General features: G+C 42.9%; 1 protein-coding gene across 1 annotated transcript; it reads right to left on the minus strand.

The window, feature by feature from the left end:
• Positions 1–9,571: 9,571 nt before the first annotated feature.
• On the minus strand, positions 9,572–20,665 carry KCNE1 (potassium voltage-gated channel subfamily E regulatory subunit 1). Its single transcript, XM_034752425.1, has 3 exons — positions 20,522–20,665; positions 15,258–15,329; positions 9,572–12,367 (listed from the first exon to the last, which is right to left on the minus strand). Exon 3 carries the CDS (start codon positions 12,327–12,329, stop codon positions 11,949–11,951), a length of 381 nt encoding a protein of 126 aa, XP_034608316.1. The 5' UTR covers positions 12,330–12,367; positions 15,258–15,329; positions 20,522–20,665; the 3' UTR covers positions 9,572–11,948.
• Between the last annotated feature and the right edge of the window lie 1,287 nt (positions 20,666–21,952).

Genomic DNA, 21,952 nt, shown 5'->3' on the forward strand with positions numbered 1-21,952 from the left:
GACACAGGTGCCACTGGAGCTGCCGCTGCGGAGTGAGTCATGGAACCAGAAAAAGTCCTGGACAAACAAACAAACGTTATTTGTGACTTTTTTCAAGCCATGACAACCTGCAGCCTTAACAATGATACCTACCTTTGAGCCTCCTGGAACCTCTATGGGCATGTCTACACTGTCATTAAAAACCTGCAGGTGGCCCGTGCCAGCTGACTCAGGCTCATGGGGCTCGGGTAAGGGGCTATTTAATTGTGGAATAGATGTTTGGGCTCAGGCTACAGCCTGAACTCTGGAACCCTCCCACCTCACAGGGTCCTAAGGCCTGGGATCCACTCCAAGCCCAAACGTCTACACTGCAATTAAACAGCCCCTTAGCCCGAGCCCCATGAGTCAGCTGGCACGGGCCACCTGCAGATTTTTAATTGCAGTGTAGACATACCTTTTGCCTCTGTCCCTGTGCGTCTGTGGCAGTTGCTCTGGCTAGTCCTCTGCCAAGGTTTTAGTCAAGACTGGATGTCTCTCTAAAAGATACAGTCTAGCTCAACCCAGGGCTATGGGCTTCATACAGAAATTAAGTGATGTTCTCTGGCCTGTTTTCTGCTGGAGGTCAGGTTAGATGGTCACAAGAGTCCCTTCTGGCCTTAGAATGTATGAATCTTTGCGTCTATATTTCCTTATTCCTTCCTGTCTCACTCAACCTGAAGGATAGCCATAAACACACCTAAACATATTTTTAGAAACAAATGTCCTTGGAAAACTTGACGTGGAACCAGCAGAGAAAATTATCTCCCTTGAGTAACTTTAGCATGATGCTGGCAAGATATTGTACTTCTTGTTACGTACAGTTGGTTGGCTAGAACCTGCTCTGAGTTACAGTTAAGCTAGTACTCAGAACCACCCTCTGCAAACAACCATTGTCTAAAGAAACCACTTTAAAGTTTCCCCAGGGTTTCCAGGAAAATTCAGTTTGATCTTTAATGACCACCACCTCTACTAAACAATCAAATTTGTGCTAGTCTCTTGGGTAATGGCGTCAGACAGGCTTGCTATTAGCTGTTCGTATTAAAGCCCCAGGTCCTTGAGCCAGGTGATTACAGGAGATTGTCATCTTCATTTAAAAAAAAAAAGTTTTGAGTCCTCATGGTTGTAGAGAAAAGCCTGAAATTTGTGAACTTGAAAGACTCAAAAACAAGAGGGCAATAAACATAATCCTGTATTCATTTTTTTTTAAATCTCATGATATTTTGGGGACTGACTCCTGATTTTTGAACTCTTGGGGGCAGCAATACTGTTACCCAGTGTCTTGCTCAGTTGCCCCAATGTTCACGGCAGTAATATAACCAGAGCTGATGGCTTCCGCTGAGTAAGGAGATCAGGGAGTGATTTTAGTATAGTGATAATAACACATAGAAACCAAACAGGATGCCTTAGAAATATTGTACAAGATAATTGCTACGCTGGTTATCAACAGTAAAGAATGTTCTGCTTACCTTTGATTGCTCAAAGCTCATATTTATATCATTTGTTTGTGCGTGTTTTCCCTGAATAGCTAGTTTGATCCAAGCAACTCCAAATAGAGATTGTTTTGATAACTCTGCAGCGAGTTCTAACGTGCTGGAAAGGAGGGACCCACCCCGATCTTTCACACTCCAGTTGTCCTGGTGTGTGAAATATTTCATGCAGAGAGTAGTTAATATTAAAGGGTCTGATCTTGCTTGCCTTTAGCACCAAGACATTCATTGTGTGCAATCCCCGGCCCATTGACTTCAATGGGAGTTTTGTGTGTGCTAGGAATGGAGCATCCGGGCCTGAGACAATCCACATCTCCAAGAGGGGAAGGAAGGTCTTATGCCTAAGGCTCTGGGCTGGGGGTCAGAAGATCTGGCTTTGTTTGTGACTTTGGGTACGTCACTTAGGGTGAGATCTTCACCCCACTCCACTCTGGCTTTTTTGTCAGATAAAAGAGGTGGCGTAGTGTAAAGGGGTCATAGAAGTCCTGGTCCTCAATGTCTGGCTAGGTGAGGATTCCCCTGTTGCAGGCAGGGCTGTATTAACTCATCTCTGAGCTATAGGCAAACATATATACTCTTGGCCTCCACCTTCTAATATGATAATACATGACAATAAACAGCCATATAGCACATTCACTGTGGCTGGACTGGCCATGCTGTGGATTTGCTGGGACTGGCTGCTCCTTGGAGCACTGCTCCCCATGACGGAGGGGTGGCTGTGCTAAATTGGAGTAGAGTTGCGACTCCGTGCGCTATGTCGCAAAGCAACTCACTCAAATTTGGACCAGCTGATGACGGAGGGGTAGAGGGGGCATCTGAGCCAAACCTGCGTTGCACTGTGATCCAGTGCACCAGGTTGCAACACCACTCACTCACATGAGTGAAGTTCTTTCAGTTCACATGCAAATCTGCATTGGTTAAAAAAAATTTGGCCCTACCCCCACGAATTTGTGCCCTGGACACATGCCTAGTTTGCCTGTGTTAATCTGACGCTGGGTGCAGTCACAGTGGAAGATAACCATAAAAGCTGTCTCCGTGACTCCTTTGCCCCAGTGTAGGAGGTGTGCTGGGTAGGGTGGCCACTGATGCATCCCCAGAGTACAGGATATCCCCTCAGATGCATGAAACCAAAGCCCGCTGCCGCTGGCATGACCTGGCACACGTGCTGCATGCAAGGTCACACCGGCAAGGTCGGAGCAACCGCACGGAGCAAAATGGAGTTCTCCATGCATCCACGATGATACCGGACAAACCCACACTGTTTTCTATCAGTACCAGACACAGGAACCAACCTTACCAAAACAGGACTGTCTGGCTTAAAACCAACTGAATGGCTACCCGGGGCTGGGGGCAGGAGGGATGTGTTGGAAGCAAAAGGATGCAGTGCTACAGTGATTCTGGACAGCAGTGAGGTCTATAGAGCATTCTGGGGAGGTTCCTATGATTTAGAGAGCTCTCCAGGGCTGTCCAAGCTATGCTGGGGGCCTCAACAGCCCAGGTTGGCACTAAGATGGTTTAAAACCACTTTAGCTTCCCTTCCTGTGGGCTGTGATTTCTGTACTGTACCTCGTAGAGGCACAACACAGAATCTCACCCATGAGTGCCCTGTGCCTCAGTTTCTCATACAAGAAGGATAATACTACTTCTTTTCTCCCACCCTCTGCAACCATGATTTAAAAAAACCAACATACCTATTACGTAGCTTACAAATCATCAGACGATAGCCACAGATGGTTGCTGAGCTAACACACAGTAAGTCGCAGAGAAGTAATCAGCCACACAGACATACTGGTTACCACCAGCCAACATTAATATTCTGTATTTGACGCATACAAGTCATTGAAGCAAGGCACAAAACCCATCTGTTATGAAGAAACAGAGAAAAGAAATCAACCACCTCACATCAGTGCATGAACCCAGACCACATTCATAACATCTGCCTCCAGAGCTACTTATTTTTTTCATCAATTCATATATTTCAAGGGCAGAAGGGACCATTGTGATCATCTAGTTTGAATAAAACAAACCGCAGAACTTCTCCAAATAATTCCTAGAAAAAATAATTTTAGAAAATATATCCAATCTTCATTTTGAAATGGTTAGTGATGAGGAATCCACCACAACCCTTGATAAGTTGTTCCAATGGTTAATTACTCTCACTGTTAAAACTTTACACCTTACTCTGAATTGGTGTAGCTTCAACTTCCAGTAATTGGATCGAGTTATACCTTTCTCTGCTAGATTGAAGAGCCCACTATTAAATATTTGTTCCTCCCGTACATACTTATAGACTATAACCATCACCCCTTATCCTTCTCTTTCTTAGACTAATTAGACTGCGCTCCTTGAGTCTATCACTATATGGCATGTTTTCTAATCCTTTAATCATTCTTATGGCTATTCTCTAAATCCTCTACAATTTTTCAACATCCTTCTTGAATTGTGGAAATGAGAGCAGGACACAGGATTTCAGCAGCAGTCACACCAGTGCCAAATACAAAGGTAAAATCTCTCTACTCCTACTTGAGATTCCCCTGTTTATTGCATTAGCCCTTTAGGCCACTGTGTCACCCTGGGAGCTCATGTTCAGTTGATTATCCAGCAGGACCCCAAAATCTTTTTCAAAGTCACTGGACATTTACACTTACCCATATTAAAATGCGTATTGTTTGCTTGTGCCCAGTTTACCAAGCGATCCAGATTTCCCACTGCTCCAATTTTTGTGTCATCTGCAAACGTTATCAGTGATGATTTTATGTTTTTTACCTGGTAATTAATAAAAATGTTAAATAGTGTAGGGCCAACAACAGATATCTGTGTGTCATGTTAATTTTATATTGTTCTATTTTTATTCATCAAAAATGTGTGCGGTATCAAGTCAAACACCTTACAAAAATCTAATTAAATTACATCAACACTATTACCTTTATCATCCAAACTTGTAACCTCATTTTAAAACTGGGATGGGCAAACTACAGCCCACAGGCTGCGTCCAGCCCATCAGACCTTTTAATCTGGCCCTCGAGCTTCCATGGCTCCGCGTGGTTCCTGGAAGCAGCGGCATGTCCCCACTCTGGCTTCTATGTGTAGGAGCAGCCAGGAAGCTCCGCGTGTTTTCCCCGGCCCAAGCACCAGCTCCACAACTCCCATTGGCCAGGAACCATGGCTAATGGGAGCTGCGGGGGAGATACCTGTGGATGGGGCAGCACACAGAGCTGCCTAGCCGCGTCTCCGCATAGGAGCTGGAGGGGGGACATGCCACTGCTTCCAGGAGCTGCTTGACATCCTCCCATGCCGCAACCTCCTACCCCAGGCCTGATCCCCCTCCCATCCTCTGAACCTCTCAGTCCCAGCCTGGAGCATCCTCCTGCACCCCAAACCCCTCATCCCCAGCCCCACCCCAGAGCCTGCACCCCCAACCAGAGCCCTCACTTCCCCACACACCCCATTCCTCTGCCCCAGCCCGGACCCCCTTCCCGCATCCTGAACTCCAGCCCATAGCCCATACTCCCTCCCACACCCCAACCTCCTGCCTCAGCCCAGAGCTCCCTCCCGTACACTGCAACCCTCTGCTCCACCCCCAGCCCACAGCCGTTTCCTGCACCCCAAACCCCTCATCTGTGGCCCCATCCCAGAGCCAGCACCTCCATCCAGACCCCTCACCCCCTCCCGCATCCCAACCCCCTGCCCCAGCCCAGAGCCCCCTCCTGCACCCTGAACTCCTCATTTCTGGCCCCACCCTAGAACCTGCACCACCAGCTGGAGCCCTCACCCCCTCCCGCACCCCAATCCCCAATTTCGTGAGCATTCATGGCCCACCATACAATTTCCATACCCAGATGTGGCCCTCAGGCCAAAAAGTTTGCCCACCTCTGTTTTAAAAAAAGATATTGTTAGTGTGACAGATCTATTTTACATAAACCAGTGCTGATTTTCATTATCCTGCTTTAATTCTTTATTAATTGAGTCCCATATCAGCCACTCCATTATCTTGCCTAGGATTGATGTAAGACTGATAGGCCTATAATTACCTATCAGTCTGTCATGCCATTTAGCTATTTTAAATATTGGCTCAAGGTTAACTGTCATCTGGAACTTCCCTAATGTTCTAAGACTTATTGAAAATCAAACACAGTCCAGTGAGTGCCTCAGCCAGCTCTTTTAAAACTCTTGGATGCACGTTCTTGGGACTTGATAAGTGACTAATGTCTAACTTTAATAGATGATATTTAACATCCTCCTGAGACAGTAGGGGACTGGAAAGAATGTTATCACCATCATATGATGAGCCTGCATCATCTTTTCTCCCAGGTACAGAAGAGAAATATTTATTGAACTTTTCCTACTTTACTGCATTATTATTCATAATTCTACTATTTCCATCTAGTAATGGACCAATACCATTGTCAGGATTTTTTTCTTTTTGTTATATACACTTATAAAAACTCTTTGTCCTTAGCTCTGCTGGCCATAGATTTCAACTTGTGTCCCTTTGCTTCCCTTATCAATGTACTACAATTCCTAGCTTTTGATTTATAGTCACTACTATCAGCTTCCCCCTTCTTCCATTTGTTATATAGTTTTATTTTTCGTAGCTGCTTTCACTTGCCTCTAAACTAGGTCAGTTTTTTATCCAGTAAGGCCTTCTTCCTTTTTTGTGACTTCTTAAATAGTTCCCAGTTATCATTCACATTTTTCTGATTAAATATTTCCTCTCAGCTAATATGGTTCATAATTGTTTTCAGCTTTGTGAAACTGGCCCTTTTAAAGTACCAAGTATATATATTACTGGTTTGAACTTTATTCTGTTTGCACATTAAAAATGTGATCAAGTCAGGATCCTGTGTATGTAGGCTATCATTAATTTTTAGTTCTGAGATCAGTTCCTCTCTACCTAGTAAGATCAAGTCTAATATAGAAGTCCCTGTGTTGGTTGCAACAGTTTTTGAGTTAGTAAATTGTCATCTATATTGAGAATTTCTTATTACTGGAGCAAGAGGCCTCCAACATATGTCACTCAAATTGACGTTCCCCCATGATCGTGCAGCTTTCTTTCATTATAGATAGGTGTGTAAGGAGATCCTGTTCCCTAGCATGATTTGATGGTCTGTAGCAGACACCAACTAATACCCCATCTTGTGCTTTATCTGTTAGGACATTGATCCATAAGCATTCAAGATTATTTTCTCCTGAGTTATCAATGACTCACAAACAGGTAATGCTGTTTTTTACATAGAGTGCCATTCAACTCTGCCCTTTTGCCCACTCAGTCCTTCCTAAATAAGTTATAACCATTGGTTTTAACATTCCAACTGTAAAAGTCATTTCACCAGGTTTCAGTAATACCAGCTAGATTGAATTTATGCTCATAAATAACCAATTCCAGTTCCTCTTATTTGTTAGCCAGGCTCCTAGAATTGGTGTATAGATAATTCAAGAATTTCTTCTTTTCATGTTCTTTGGTTCCTTGATTAATTTTGTTCTCAACATCTTGATTCTGTGCTAAATGAGTACTCAGATCTTCCCTCTGTTTTACCCTCTTATTCTGTTATTAGTCTATCCCCCTTCTGACTAGTCTATCCAGCCTGTCCCTGCAGACATCAATTCCCATTCTACTGAGTTAAAAAGTGTTGATTAAATAATATACAACAAATAATGTATCCAATGACTATAGCCTCTTTTTCAGCTCACCAGTACTCACCAACATGGCAGGATGCCAGGAAATGTGAGTGCTAGTTAATGATATTTATAACAATATTTTTGTTGTTGTTGGTTTTTTTGTCTGTGCAACTATGACCAGCTAAAGAACTGATTGCACATCCATAAGTGTTACTCGTCTTGTTTCTGTTAAATATTCATGAGCAATTAAGGCTGTAGCTTCATGCACCCTGAATTAGTCAGTGATTAATGATAGAGGAAGTTGGAGTTAAGTTTACAAGACCTACACGATGTTTTGAAGTGCAGAGACTGCAGTCTGGCTCACAGGTGTTAGCTCTCAATATGTGTTAGGTTTCATGAACTCACAAAGAGTTCAGCCCAGCTTTTAAGCTAAATTATGATCTGGTGGAATCTAGTTCAATCTCCCTTGCTCCTTCTCCAGGCCATCACATTCGGAACCCCCTTCCACAGATTACAGGGAATGCGGAGACAAGCCTGCTCCATCCACCTCCACACCCTCCCCCACGCTCAGTCTTCCTGCATCTTCCCCCATAGGCTTGGGCTACACTAGGAATGTGTGTCACTATGACCTTGTCGCTCAGGGTGTGGAAAATCCCGAGCGACGTAGTTCTACCAACCTAACCCCGGTGTAGACAGCGCTGTGTGGACGGGGGCGGGGGGGCTTCTCCCATCAACATAGCTACCGCATCTCGGGGAGGTCGGGTACATACGCCAATGGGAGAAGCTCTCCCGTCTGCGTGGGAAGCATCATCACGGATCGCTATAGAGGTGTAGCTGTGCCGCTGCAGCGCTGTAAGTGTAGACAAGCCCCTAGTACTACTTGGTAACAGAGTTCCTATGGTGTAGAGAGCTCTGCCTTGGGGTGAATCCTTAATTAATTGGATTTTTTTTTTTAACAAACATTGTTAAAACTGTGTGTGATATGCATGTAAAAGATGAACCAATTGGGTATTTGCCTCCATATAAAGTTGGGCCAGATCCTCACCCTGGGGTAATTCATTTACACCAGCCAGTGATCTGGCCTATGACATCATTATTTCTCCCTTCATTATAAGTATAATTATAGGCTGTATAATGTAAGATATAAAGGTGCTTAGCTATGACACTGCTGAATATGCTCGAAAACTGAAAGCAAGAGATCGGTAAATAGTTATTCAAACAGAAACAGACTTTTACATAACTCTTAAGCAAACATCATTCTGGGATGTGTTAGCAGGTGTGTTGTAAGCAAGACATGAGAAGTAATTCTTCCACTCTAATGCACACTGATTAGGTCTAACTAGAGTATTGTGTCGAGTTCTGGGTGCCACATGTCAGGAAAGATGTAGAAAAATTGGAGCAAGTCCAGAGAAGAACAACAAAAGTGATTAAAGGTCTAGAAAACATGACCTATGAGGGAAGATTGAAAAAAAAATTGGGTTTGTGAGCATTGGCCTGCTAAATCCAGGGTTGTGAGTTCAATCCTTGAGGGGGCAGGGACGGCTCTATGTATTTTGCCGCCCCAAGCACGGCAGTCAGGCGGCTTTTGGCGGCGCGCCTACAGGAGGTCCGCTGGTAACACGGATTCGGCGGTATGCCTGCGGGTGATCTGCCAGTCCCGCGGCTTCGGTGTACCCGCCGCCGAATTGCCACTGAATCTGCGGGACTGGCAGACCTCCCGCAGGCATGCTGCCAAAGGCTCCCTGACTGCCGCACCCACAGCGACCGGCAGGCCGCCCCCCCACGGCTTGCCGCCTCAGGCACGCGCTTGGTGCGCTGATGCCTGGAGCCGCCCCTGTGAGGGGGCCACTTAGGGATGTGTGGCAAAAATCAGTACTTGGTCCTGCTAGTGAAGGCAGGGGGCTGGACTCGATGACCTTTCAGGGTCCCTTCCAGTTCTATGAGATAGGTATAGCTCCACATATTTTTTTTATTTAAGACTGAGAAGGGACATGATAACAGTTTTCAAGTATATAAAAGTTTGTTACAAGGCGGAAGGAAAACAATTATTCTCCTTTATCTCTGAGGATAGGACAAGAAGGAATGGGCTTAAATTGCAGTAAGGGAGGTTTAGGTTGGACATTGGGAAAAACTTCCTAACTGTCAGAGTGGTTAAGCACTGGAATAAATTGCCTAGGGAGGTTGTGGAATCTCCATCATTGGGGGTTTTTAAGAGCAGGTTAGACAAACACCTGTCTAGATAATGGTCTAGATAATACTTAGTCCTGCCATGAGTACAGGGGACTGGACTAGATGACCTCTCAAGGTCCCTTCCAGTCCTACAATTTTATGATCTTATGAGGAATGACATCTGAGGCTACACCACAGTTTTGTAATTACACAGTTTATTGAGTTTGTAAAAAGGAAAATGATTTTCACAAAACAAACTGGAAAAAAATTATAAAGTTAACATTCCAAATCTATGGTACACTTTTACACCACCATTGAAAAGCCAATTAATAGCTCCTCTATAGAGGAAATAATTACTATAAAATTGTATTCCCCCCTTTTATAAATAAAGAAAATTATAGTTTTAAAACAACATAGAAGTTATATAATAACTAAAAATGTCAGTCACCTTCACCACTAATAATTATATTGCAAGTAATGTACATTCTTTTTAACAAGGACACTGCCATGTAGTTTAGGGCCAAAACTTAGGTGGGGGGAGTTATTTGTTTAAAAAACTTTCAACAAAAGCTAACATTAATAGTATTTGTTAAAATGTTTTAGTTGGTTTTTGTTCAGGTTTAAACATTTCCCAGCAACACTTCACTCTAAACTGTACAGTACAGGCCTTCTGCAGGAGAACTAGAAAGCAAAACTGCTTAGCCTGTTTTCATTTGTTCAAGCTGAGGGAAATTCAAAAAATAAATAAACAGCATAAATGGCACTAAGAAGAAAAGTTCCAAGCCAGGAAGGCTCTTCTCCCCAAAGTCGAAGGGTGTTTGGATACATTGCTTTGTTCTAGAAAAAGTGAATCAGATAATAACAATGACTGAGATTCTTAGAGCAGTCTAGGGCACATAAAACATATACCTTCCACTCACATTAATGGAAGGTACTTGTCTAAATCCCCTAAACTGCTTTGACAATCTCCACCAATTATTTTCAGCTATTGTTGGTAGCACAATAAGCACAAACACTAATAGCACAAGCAATATTTTTAATAGTATGATGATTTCTAATGACAGTGTCGGGCTTTAAGGAGTACCTAAGCTTAGAAAGAGAACAGTCAGTGAATTACAGCAATATGTCTTCCAGGTATGTGGTGTGGCACATTCTGTGGTGCTGCACTTATCTTTCCAGCCCCCTGCCTACTTGTGTCTGCAGCTGAAGTGGCTCTTTACATGAGTTACCCCGACCCGGGGGACTGTCTTCCCACCTCACCTTAATTATAAGAACTTTTGAACCAGAAACTGTATATGCGATGTGCAGCTGAAACGGCGTTTTTGCTCAGACCATGCTCCTTTGAGACCAGGCGCAGAGGTGAGGGGCCGAGAGCCCTATTGTTGAGCCTGTGTTGCCTGGCGAGGGCACAGTCCCCTGTTTTCGCAGAGACAAGAAATGCTTCCTGCGGTTTCTTTTAGTCTTTCCCCTTCCCAAAGTTGCTGAGTTCAGCTGACGCATTTCAGCTGGGCTCAGTACCGAACAAATGGCACTGGACAGGTAGAAAAACCTTCTTGCCGTCAGCTGGGCTGCGCTTTGGCCACTGTGTAATAAAGGAAATGTACTGAATGTGAAACTGCTATTTTGGAGCATTCTATGGAACTACTCACAAGCTTGAAGTTAAGCACGTTTGTAAGTTAAGCACGTTTGTAAGTGCATCGCTGAATTGGGGCTTAAATATCAGAGGTTTGCTAAACAAACTCATCACGTAGCATGAAATTCACCCTGTGCACTGGCAGCACAAGATCTATGCACCACCTAAATAACCATCAAAATAGCGTGTAAGCAGAACATAAGTGATGCACAGACTTTGTGCTCACCTTGTGCAGTTGGGTGAATTTCATCCCTAGTGCATAATCTTTCTTCATGAGGAGGGAGAAAGTACAGAGCGGGGTTGATCTGTAGAGTCAGTTGGAAAATTGTATTTACATTTTTCACTACATAATTTTCTGATTTTTTTTATATGCAAAACCGGAAACCAATTTTTTTCTCAGATTTTCATCAAAACCATGGAAAACTTGGAAAGAAACAAAAATCTTCCACAACATTTTTCATTTAGTAACAAGATTGTTTTTCCTTCAAACATCTTTTGAATGACAAATTTCAACCAGCTCTATTGATCAGCTTCTTTCATATTTTGAAAGGGTGGAATTGCCTAGATGCTACTTGATTGTTAACATTTCTAGCTTGGGCTAGATGAATTCTTGTTTTAATCAGGCAGGTTACTACAAATGCTACCAGCAGATTCTAAATTTTGATCATGGTAAGAATATGTGATGCAGCCTCAAAGTATAAACCACTTTTTAAACTAGCCTCGTTGGTGAGAACAATGCAGCTACGCTGATTTACACCGGGTGAGGATCTGGCTCTTAGAGATTACTGCAAGCTGATATTCAAGGTTGAAAGCTTTGCAGCACAATTGTCCAATTTCATGGAACAAGGAGTGTATGAAATGCAGTGCTACCACATCATGGGAGATGCTATGCAGAAGGAGATTTTTTGTTCTACATGCAAAATTATTTTGCACCGATGGGCCATGAGCTACTTCCATTTGTACCAGGTGAAGATCTGGCTCTATACCTGTAAAGTTAACAGACCATCTTTTCTCCCATTTCTCTATGAAGACTTCACCTGAGGAATCTGATTAATAGGTTGCTCCACAGCAACCTGGTTCTCAAACACACAGCACGATTTATAATGTCCCACAATTCTTGCATGAAAATTTGCCTCATCCAGCTTATGCCAAATATCTGTTTCAATGTACACATTGTATGGGTCGTTTGAGTGCTCAAGCTTTTTGGAGCGGATGTTGCTAAGCATTGTTCCAAATGTGAAAAAGCCAAAGAAACCAAGCAACAAGAGCACATAGATGATTTCCAGATTGTCACTGGGTTTTCCAGCCTGAGAAGATGCAGAGTTATTTGTCCGGTCTACATATTCTTGTAATAATTTGGAGAGGAGTGAATTCAGTGCGGTATCATTAGACAGCGTTGCCATCTTCTTCCGTCACTCTTTCCTTTCTGAAGTGGTGATTTCTAGAAAAGCATGAAAGCCAGGTACACTTTTAAAACCAATGTGGCAATAATTCTGTACAACTGATAAATATCCTGTCTGCCTTCCTTTCTGAGAGAAGAAAACGATTTCATGGAAGAATGCTGAACTTGGAAACAAAATGTTTCGGACCATATCATCAGTTGGTGTAGATTGGCATAAATCTATTACATTTAGTGAAGATGTATTTAATTTCAATTTCCATCAGCTGAGGACCTGTCCCTTAATGTGTCAATTCAGAGTAATGTTTACTATGTAAGTACAAACATCCTAAATAAATTACTACTGCTCTCTCTGTCTGTTTCCCCACTGTGCTGCAGTAAAACAGAAGTTGGGGGAGAATAGGGAGTGGAAAGGCCAGGAGGCAGCTGTGAAAACAGCAGGTGACAGAAGAAAGAGGCAGCAGCCTCCAGTGCAGGAGCTCCTAGGGGCTGGTGATGAAAAGTGCTTCCATTTGCCCCCCTTACCTCCAGAAAAACAAAAACCAACCACCCTCCTGTAACTGATTCACAGAGCCCTTCTCAAAGAAAGCCACCATGCAATTGTGAGTTTTGTTGGATAGTTAAGCTGACCTCTGGTGACATCCTTGCAAATCAGGAGTACTGCCATATAGAGTGCAATCAAATCACTTTGGCACAAGGAATCAAAGATTTTTGGTAATCAATACTACTTTGACTGAGAGTTTTACACAAGAAGCTTAATGATCATTTCCCCCCTTAGAGTCTCAATACCAGACATCCTGTCCAGTAAATCCTTTCAGTGGATAAGAACAATGTATCAGGATTGCAATATGCAAGTCTCCCTAACCAGACAATATAACTGACATGTCACTTTAATCTTAGTACAAGGCATAATTTAGCTTTTGTAATAAATTAAAACAAACATTCCTTATTGTATTATGCCCTTAGACTTTTTGAATAGCAGGTATTGTAGTTCAAGGTGACTTCACTGATGGTAATCTTGTAATAATATAGGAGCTGTCAGTTCTTTATACAGTTTTAATTATATGAAAACAGAGTGGTCCATTTACACAGGCTCTTCTGATTTAAATGGGATTTTTTTAGCCATGTTCTGTATTTTATTCATTCACATCAAGGGGTAAAATTTGCTCCTGGGCCAGCACCAGGTTTATGCAGGTCTTACACGCTACTTGAGCCTTATTTTGAGGGCTTAAGTAAGACTTGAGTGGAGCATAGATCTTGTGCTGGCCTTCTGCAGGGGAGAGATTTTCACTCCAAACACTCAGTTTAGGAGTAATGGCACTCAAATATGTGCTATCTTGTGAGGCCGGGTTAAATTTTCTGTTTCTAGCTAGTGTCTGGGCATAGTTTTTGTGTGAAAGTTTTTTTTTTTTAGTGGTGAAAACTGCAGATTCAGTGACACCAAAACCTTTGTAAAAAGTGACAAAGAGTCCTGTGGCACCTTATAGACTAAAAGACGTATTGGAGCATAAGCTTTCATGGGTGAATACCCACTTCGTCAGACGCATGCGGGTATTCACCCACGAAAGCTCATGCTCCAATACATCTGTTAGTCTATAAGGTGCCACAGGACTCTTTGTCGCTTTTTACAGAACCAGACTAACATGGCTACCCCTCTGATACCAAAACCTTTGCAAATTCATGTCAATTTTGTCAAATTCTTTTGCCTGAAAAGAAAACCCAATTTTTTATTTTTTAATCCAAAAAAAACCAAGAACAAAAGTTATGATTTTTTTAATTTGAAATTACTTCTACCCTCCGCCCCTGCATTTTCCTTTAACTTAAAAAGGAAACAATCCAAAACAAAAAAGGGTCAAAATTGAAATGAAACATTTGAAATCCAATGAAAACAGGTTGTTTGACTCAAAATGATTTTTTCAACTTTTTGATTCATCAAAAAATTCAAAACATTTCTTTTCAAATTGACCAAAAACATTTTTTTAATTGCCAGCAAACAGAAAAATCTATTATTTATCTGTCTCTCTAGATGCCATCTGCAAACAGAGATGCTATGATGCACTGGAAATGAAAAAAAGAAATTGATCCTATGATTCTTTCTCCTTTATAAAAACTGCATTTATTTACCTGAAATATAATGCTATGAAAGTTAATGAAATGAAACTCTAATACAAGAACAGTATGTTGGTTTCAGCATTGGAATTGTCTGAACCTTTTGCTATGAAACCGCAAACTATGCAACATTTCCCCTGGGTTTGGGTTCCTAGCAAACTTAACACTCAGCTTAAGTTTATAAATATTTTGGAGAAAGCAGGAACTCCTGCACCTCACATTTTCTAGGAAAGATTAATAGTTTCAATCAAACCACATGAAATTTGATGATTTTAAACTGAAATCAGACAAAAATTGGCCGTTTGGGTTGCGTGGTGGTTCAGGTCAATCCTGAAACTTTAAAGTATGGCTCAGTCGAGATGTGAACTGAAACAAAACACTTACCATCAACTTTCACATAGCAACAGTATCCTTCTACAGCACTAATTCTCAAACTTTTGTACTGGTGACCCCTTTCACATAGGAAGCCTCTGAGTGTGACCCCCCCTTATAAATTAAAAACACTTTTTTATATTTTTAACACCATTATAAATGCTGGAGGCAAAGCGGGGTTTGGGTTGGAGACCGACAGCTCGCGACCCCGCCCCCATGTAATCACCTCACGATCCTCTGAAGGGTTCCAACCCATAGTTTGAGAACCCCTGTTCTACAGCATAGGAACCCTCTGATTACCTTTTACAACACATAGAAGCTGAGTTTAACATTTGTTTGACGAGGGTCCAAATTATCTGCCAACAAGATGGAAAAATCTCCCTTACAAAATAATACCGAGATCCAAATTATTGCTTTAGACAAAGAATTCTGACAGGTCAAATTTACTTACAGAAAATTATGTCTTGGTAACTTGAGCTCAGCAGGCTAAAATACATTCACATTTCACAGCTGTTGACAGATCCTTTAAAAGCAAAAAAGAAAAGAAAAAAGGAAATTGAAGCCTTTCTCAGAGAGAATTTTTTCTACAAACTGGGTGAGAAGTGTGTCAACATTCGGAATACTGTAAAATGGAAAGTGCCACCCAACCACAATAATTTCAAAACAAAACAAGAAATAATTTCTTTGAATCTCCCAGCTGACCATTCATTCTGGAGAGCTATTTAACTATTTGCTAACGTAAAATATTAACAAACATGAGCAACCTTTAAGGACTGATCCATTAACTTAAATGCGTTGTAGCCCTCAGCTAACTATACTCCTACACATGACAATGCTTCCAAGATAACTGAACTTTCATAGTAAATACAGTGATGAATTTGTAGAACGTGTGTGTGAATTTTAAAAAACTGCAAATGGAGGAGTGTGTGAACTACTGCACATAACACTTGGACATTGTGTACACTTACTCCTTCTCCATTGATCTACAATGGATGGGCATGATGGGCTGTTCAAAGATAGCTGTGCAAGTATAACTGTCAAAGATAAATCCTGTGGACTACTTACATTCTGGATGGGCAAGAGATAAATGAGGACTTTAGGAAACCCTTTAAGTCATTTATTATTAGCTCTAAAGTGCCAGCGGGATTTTGGATTCAGATAAAAATAGGGTGACCAGACAGCAAGTGTGAAAAATTGGGACGGGGGTGGGGGGTAATAGGAGCCTATATAAGAAAAAGCCCCAAATATCAGGACTGTCCCTATAAAATCGGGACATCTGGTCACCCTAGATAGAAAGACCCTTAAGAAGGGTCAGAAGGTGATATTACATTGAGACATAAGAATACAAGGCCTAGTTCACCACTGCATTACTCCTGTTTAGCACTCGTGTGACTCCACTGAAACCAGTCAAGTTGCATCAGTGTAAAACTGGAGTATTGCTGTGGTGAATTAGGCCGACAGTTTCAATTCCTTGGTGGTCCTCACACAAGGCTCAACCCTTGTATTTGGCAATAACTCTAGTGACTACAATAGAGTTGCACAAAGGATGAAATTGAACTTCTATTCTTTCATGCTCTGTTTATTCCCAATATGGGAGTCTTGTCCACTTTTCCTCCAAATCCTCGCCTTACTGTGTAAGGAGATGAGGGATTTCCTCTGAACCCTCTCTTTCAGTCAAGAACTAAATTTCATTCCCTCAGTTGCTGCTTGATGTAGGTACAAAAATATCCCTAGCTGTCACTTTGTTGACTTGATTTCCTCGTGTGTGCAATCGAGTACATCTCTAGTGTCTTTCAAACATTCCAGCCTCACTCCAATTTGCTGTAAACACGACTAATTTATCACCCAAGCACCTGCTAGCTGTCATTCTGACAAGAAGTGTCATAGAGCAGGCCTGCAGGAAGCTCATACAGCACTTCTGTCAGTGGGAAAAGCAGGAGAGTTTACGGGCAGCGTTCCTTCAGTTTCAATGTGTTTTAAAATATTTATTTGTAAATGTAGCACTATTTAAAACAGAAGGAGCCAGAGCCTCGGCTGCTATAAATCAGCATAGCTCCATCGGACTTACATCGGCTGAGGGTTTGGCCCAATGTTTCCTTTCTCTATTTGTCTGCAGATATTGTTTGGGATGATTTAAATTGAGGGCTTTTCTACACTAGGATTTTTTACACCAATGTAGCTGCACGAGTGCAAACCCCTAGCGTAAGTGTGCTGCACTGGTGCAAACTGTGACTTGCACTGGTACAAAACACCCTTGTAGACAAGGCCTTAGACAGTCTTTGTCCCCTTGCCCGTATTCAAATGTACACTGAACTGTAGTCACACTGCTCAGTCCTCCATATTACCCTCCAACAATCACTTTATGTGCATGTGCTACCCAATTATCACCCAATTAATTCTCTCTGGCCTAGACAAGAGCCCTGTCATCTGTGAAGCAAGAATGGGAGGGGATGGGAGAGGTGCATTAGTGGCAGAGAAAATTCTCCAGAAATCTAAAATTGCTAAATAAGCATCCAATGGCCACTTTGTTCTTGATTTGTATCTTCATCCTATGGAGGCCTATTGCCAAAGAGAAATTAGCCTGAGGTGGCACCTGACAGATGTATGCGAAGGAAGATATCAGAGGGGGTTCTCTGCCAACAGATGCCTTTCCAATTAGTGCTTAAACAGTTCATGTAGCAATCCAGAAAGTTGGTAAATAAAGCTTTCAACCCACCAGGATCCCTTTGTTTAAAAATAGATTGCTTTTTTTGGAGTGATCAGGAACAATCTCCTGTAGCAGGGCAATAGCAGAATGTGGGTGTTAGATGAACCAGCTAAAAAGCCATTACCCACAAACACAGGAAGCTCAGCACACTTTTCAATTTGATGGAGATACAGGTGAATTGTCTCTGTGTGTTTCAGGTTTTCCACGTGCATGACATGAGACTGCTGAGAGCTGGTTTGAAGACTGCCCATGAACACACCTGGTTGCAGGTCTTTCAAATGAAAGTTCAAGTACTACAGTACCATAATACATCTTCTCTGATTTCTATCAGTCAGTTCATTACCAAATAGAAGCATTTGTGACTATGCTAAGTGGCTGTGCTAAGAAATGAAAGACAGTCAAACACTAATTCATCCCTAAAAGCATAGATACATCTATGTGAGATACATACAAGTACAATGTATACAACACAACTTGAAGGGTTAATTTCAACATATCAGTAGTCCTTTGCAGTGTATATTCTAAATATTTCATTTAGGTTGGTTATTTTGACAGGTTCATGCTTGATCAGAAAGCATGCATTCCCAGGAACAAATGTTGAAAAATTCTGTTTGGCTCCAGCTCACTTTTACAGTTGTCATTCAGTAAGAGTGATCTTATTATAAGGTTCAAAAAAGGACCTGATCTTGCACCTGTGATGTCCAGGGGAATATTGACACTGGCCACAAAGTGGGCAGGATCGGGCCCAACATTTTTTTAGGATGTCTGTGCTTTTTCATGCATGCTGAGGTTAGAAAGTGACAGATTTTCATAGTGCCGGGGTTCTCAAACTGGGGGTCAGGATCCTTCAGGGGGTCGCGAGGTAATTACATGGGGGGTTGGAGCTGTCAGCCTCCACCACAAACCTGGCTTTGCCTCCAACATTTATAAGGGTGTTCAATATATAAAAAAGTGTTTTTAATTTATAAAGGGGGTCACACTCAGAGGCTTCCTATGTGAAAGGGGTCACCAGTACAAAAGTTTGAGAACCACTGTCATAGTGTGTGTAATGTAGAGACAGATAACTGTTAAATGCCAGATCCTCCACTGGGATCTGGCATTTGGTGTGACTCCCTTCAAGTCAATGGAGCTAGGATGATTTACACCAGTTGGGGATCTGACCCTAATATCTTTCCTGCCATATAACCATCAGCCATAGCAGCCTATCATTGAAATCTCTACAGAAATATTTGTCTTCTGAAAATACAGCACCGTAGTAATCTTTTCATGGAGTGATTAGGGGCTGAAAGCCTGTGTGCCAATCCAACACATAAATGTTACCACTGCTCTTTGCCCATAAACACTCCCATACAATGTCTTGCAACAGTACTGTCCTCACCCGTTATACATAATTGTAACCAATTACATCAGCGTGAAAGTGGTTCTCTTCCCTGGCTGTTTACTCAGAGAGATTGCTAGGGTGAGCAGTTTTCTGGAGATTGGAGTGTTCCACAACTGAGCCCCCATTTTTTTCATATGGCTTTTAGAAATGTATGCAACAATCTGGCATCCAGAATGCCAGGGTCCCACCAGAGACAGAACAGAAACAAGTAAAATTTACTACTGCACTGAATAAATGTTGGGCATAGTTAGGTATGTGTTTAGATATCATGGTGATGGGCACAAGAGAAACACCTAAGATAGACAGGGCACAGCTACACAGCAAGGTTCTTTCAGCAGTGTGCGGTGTACACACACATTTAGCCCCCAGAAGAGGTATAAATAGCAGTGTAGATGGTAAAACACGGATTAAGCCAGTAAAGACATCCTGAAGGGTGTGAGTGTGTAGTTGGGGTACAGATGCAGGAAAAGGCTCTGGCTGGGGGGGGAGGGGGACCACAGGGAAAGGCTGCCAGCTCCCCACTGCTGGATCCTGTAGGAAAAGACTCCAGCAGGGGGGAAGGCTCTGGCAGGGGGACAGGCAGCAGGAAAAAGGCTGAGCCTTTCCTTGCTGCCTGCCTCCCCCTGCCAGAGCCTTTCCTAGCCGCAGCGAAAGGCTCTGACAGTGGGGAGCAGCTGATGCCTTTTCCCAACTGCCTCCCTCTGCCAGAGCCTGTCACTGACTCGTGTAACTGTGCACTATGGTGTGCCTTTCATAAACTACGTAGCTACCTGTAAACTACACACCACCAGAAGAGGTATATAATGTAGACATAGCTTTTGGTAGGTTTATGCTTCCACTCCTGTACACCGACTCAGACTGTTTTCTTCAACTATTGTAATGTAATAAACTTCTGAGTGTGAACAGATTATATTGTCATCATTCCTCTTCCTGTGTCTCACTGTTCACCCAATCCTCAACCATCATTCATAATTCCACTTTAGACAGCCACACAGATACAGCAGGGCTGGGCTGGTTGACTTGTTCCTTTACAAAATATTATGTTTATATGATTACAAGATAGAAATTCAACCCTCACTTCACACATACGATATGACAGCCTAAAATCATGTGCACAGTGTTTGTCCCTCCAGATCTAGCTACGATAGGCTGATGCGTAACGTATGGACTGTAAAGGGCCAGGCCAATGCCTGGCACCATACAAATAAACAATAACAACATCAAGTTAAAGACCTTCTCCCTTTTTATTCATCTCCACGAATTCCTTTGAGAGAGGCTTATGTGACCTGTGGATCCTATGAGCATTATTATTTCCCCCACTCTCACTTCAGCCCCTTTGCACTGAACTTTATTTTGCAGTACCAACCTGTCTGAGCAAAATACAGTCAAGACTCAGGCTTCCAGCTACTGCCGAGAAAAAGAGAAGCAGAAACAAGTGAGCTCTGGAGACATCTAGGGCCAAATTTGCCTCTGGCTTCACTGGGGTCAGAGCAGGGGAAAATTTGCTCCTAGTTCCTATGGGGGCCCTGCAAAAAAAATTCCTGAGCAGGCCCAGCTGCCCAGCTACTTGCTTTCCCCTTGATCTGTACAGAGGCTGAGAGGAAAACAGGAAAACATGCAAACTCACCAGGCTGTGCAGCTGGAAGAGGGCGGGAGGCTGTGATCTGGGTGCTGTAAGCCAGATCCTCTCACTGTGAGCTTGAGTGGGAGGCAACCTGAAGTCTGGGTGTTGGGAACCAGCCTCAGATTATGTGCGTATGTGGGCGGAAACCTGCGATATGGGCACCGGGAGCCAACCTCAGACTGTGAGCACAGGGGACAGGGAGGCTGGGGGCAGCTATATTCAAGAGCTGGGGGCCAGCTGGGCACGGAGGTGAGGTGGCCCAGAGACACAGCATCCCAGAGGACAGCAGATCCTCAGCAAGTGAGTTGCCTCCTCTCACAAAATAAGAAAGGGGAGTGTGACTTGCACCTGGTACAGCGCCCTGCACCTGGCCCTAAGGAGACTCAGCTCTTGGCTTCCTTGCCTGCACCCAGTGTTCCCCTGCTCCTGGGGGATCACCCCAGGGCAGCCACACAATGACCCAGCCTCCTTCCTCTCATCCTATCTTCAGCACATCCCCCCCCAGTCACCGACACTCCTGCTCTCCTGGCATCGCTCCCATCCCCCAAGGCACACCACACGACTAACTCCACAGGTCCTGCACACACCTCATGCATCCATCAAAATTTCTTTCAACATACTTCATCCTGCAGCCCTCACAGCCCCTTCCATTCCCTCTGCCCCACATCTCTTTGGAATCTGAAGTAGGGAGAGAGGATAGAAGCTCAGAACAATCATTCTGACACTCTCTGAATATGGCTCATTCTTCAGTTGCATTATAAAGTCTGTCACAGGTCGTTGCTTAGCTCTGCATTGATATACTGAATGAAACATTTTGGGAAACAAAAATCATCTGCAAAATGGCTGATATAAATGCTATGACTTTTACAGACATCTTGGTCCTGTGAGACCCCTAGTTGGCATTATCCTTCTGAGTGTTAAAGGGAGAGGAAGCCACTTCCAGCAATTGCTCCTTAAATCAAACAGACACATGCAGACTGTGGTGTGGAACACCCTATTTACTTCTGTTCATTACCTGAAAAAGATTTGCTATCCAGGACTAAGGCGTGTCCATTTCCACTGAATAAGCAGAGGGACATTTGGCTGGCAGTCATTACTGCCTGAAAGGCTTCAGTGCCTATGTGAAATGAAGGGATGAGCTCAACTGGATAACTTACATGAGCCCTAAATTCACTTTTAAAATATGATTAAATGTAGCATAACATGCCCTTCCTACTCCCTAAATGCCTGTAACAGATATATCTGGTAAGTCTCCCAGCGTGTGCCGGCTGATAACTTCCTGTCCCCAAGAATTCTGACTAAAGGTAACATAGGTTCCAAAATTACCAGCTCCTACTTCCTTTACATAGTTGTGTTATTCATTGTACGTATTCCTTCAAAATTGAGTGGTCCTTGTAAGAGTATTGGACTGCAGAAGAGTCTGGAACATGACCA

The sequence above is a fragment of the Trachemys scripta genome, chromosome 1 (genome assembly GCF_013100865.1).
Source record: "Trachemys scripta elegans isolate TJP31775 chromosome 1, CAS_Tse_1.0, whole genome shotgun sequence".
Lineage (NCBI taxonomy): Eukaryota > Metazoa > Chordata > Testudines > Emydidae > Trachemys > Trachemys scripta.

What these genes read in the sequence shown, in the direction of transcription:
- KCNE1 (XM_034752425.1), bottom strand. Translation starts at nt 12,329, where the DNA reads ATGGCAACGCTGTCTAATGATACCGCACTGAATTCACTCCTCTCCAAA.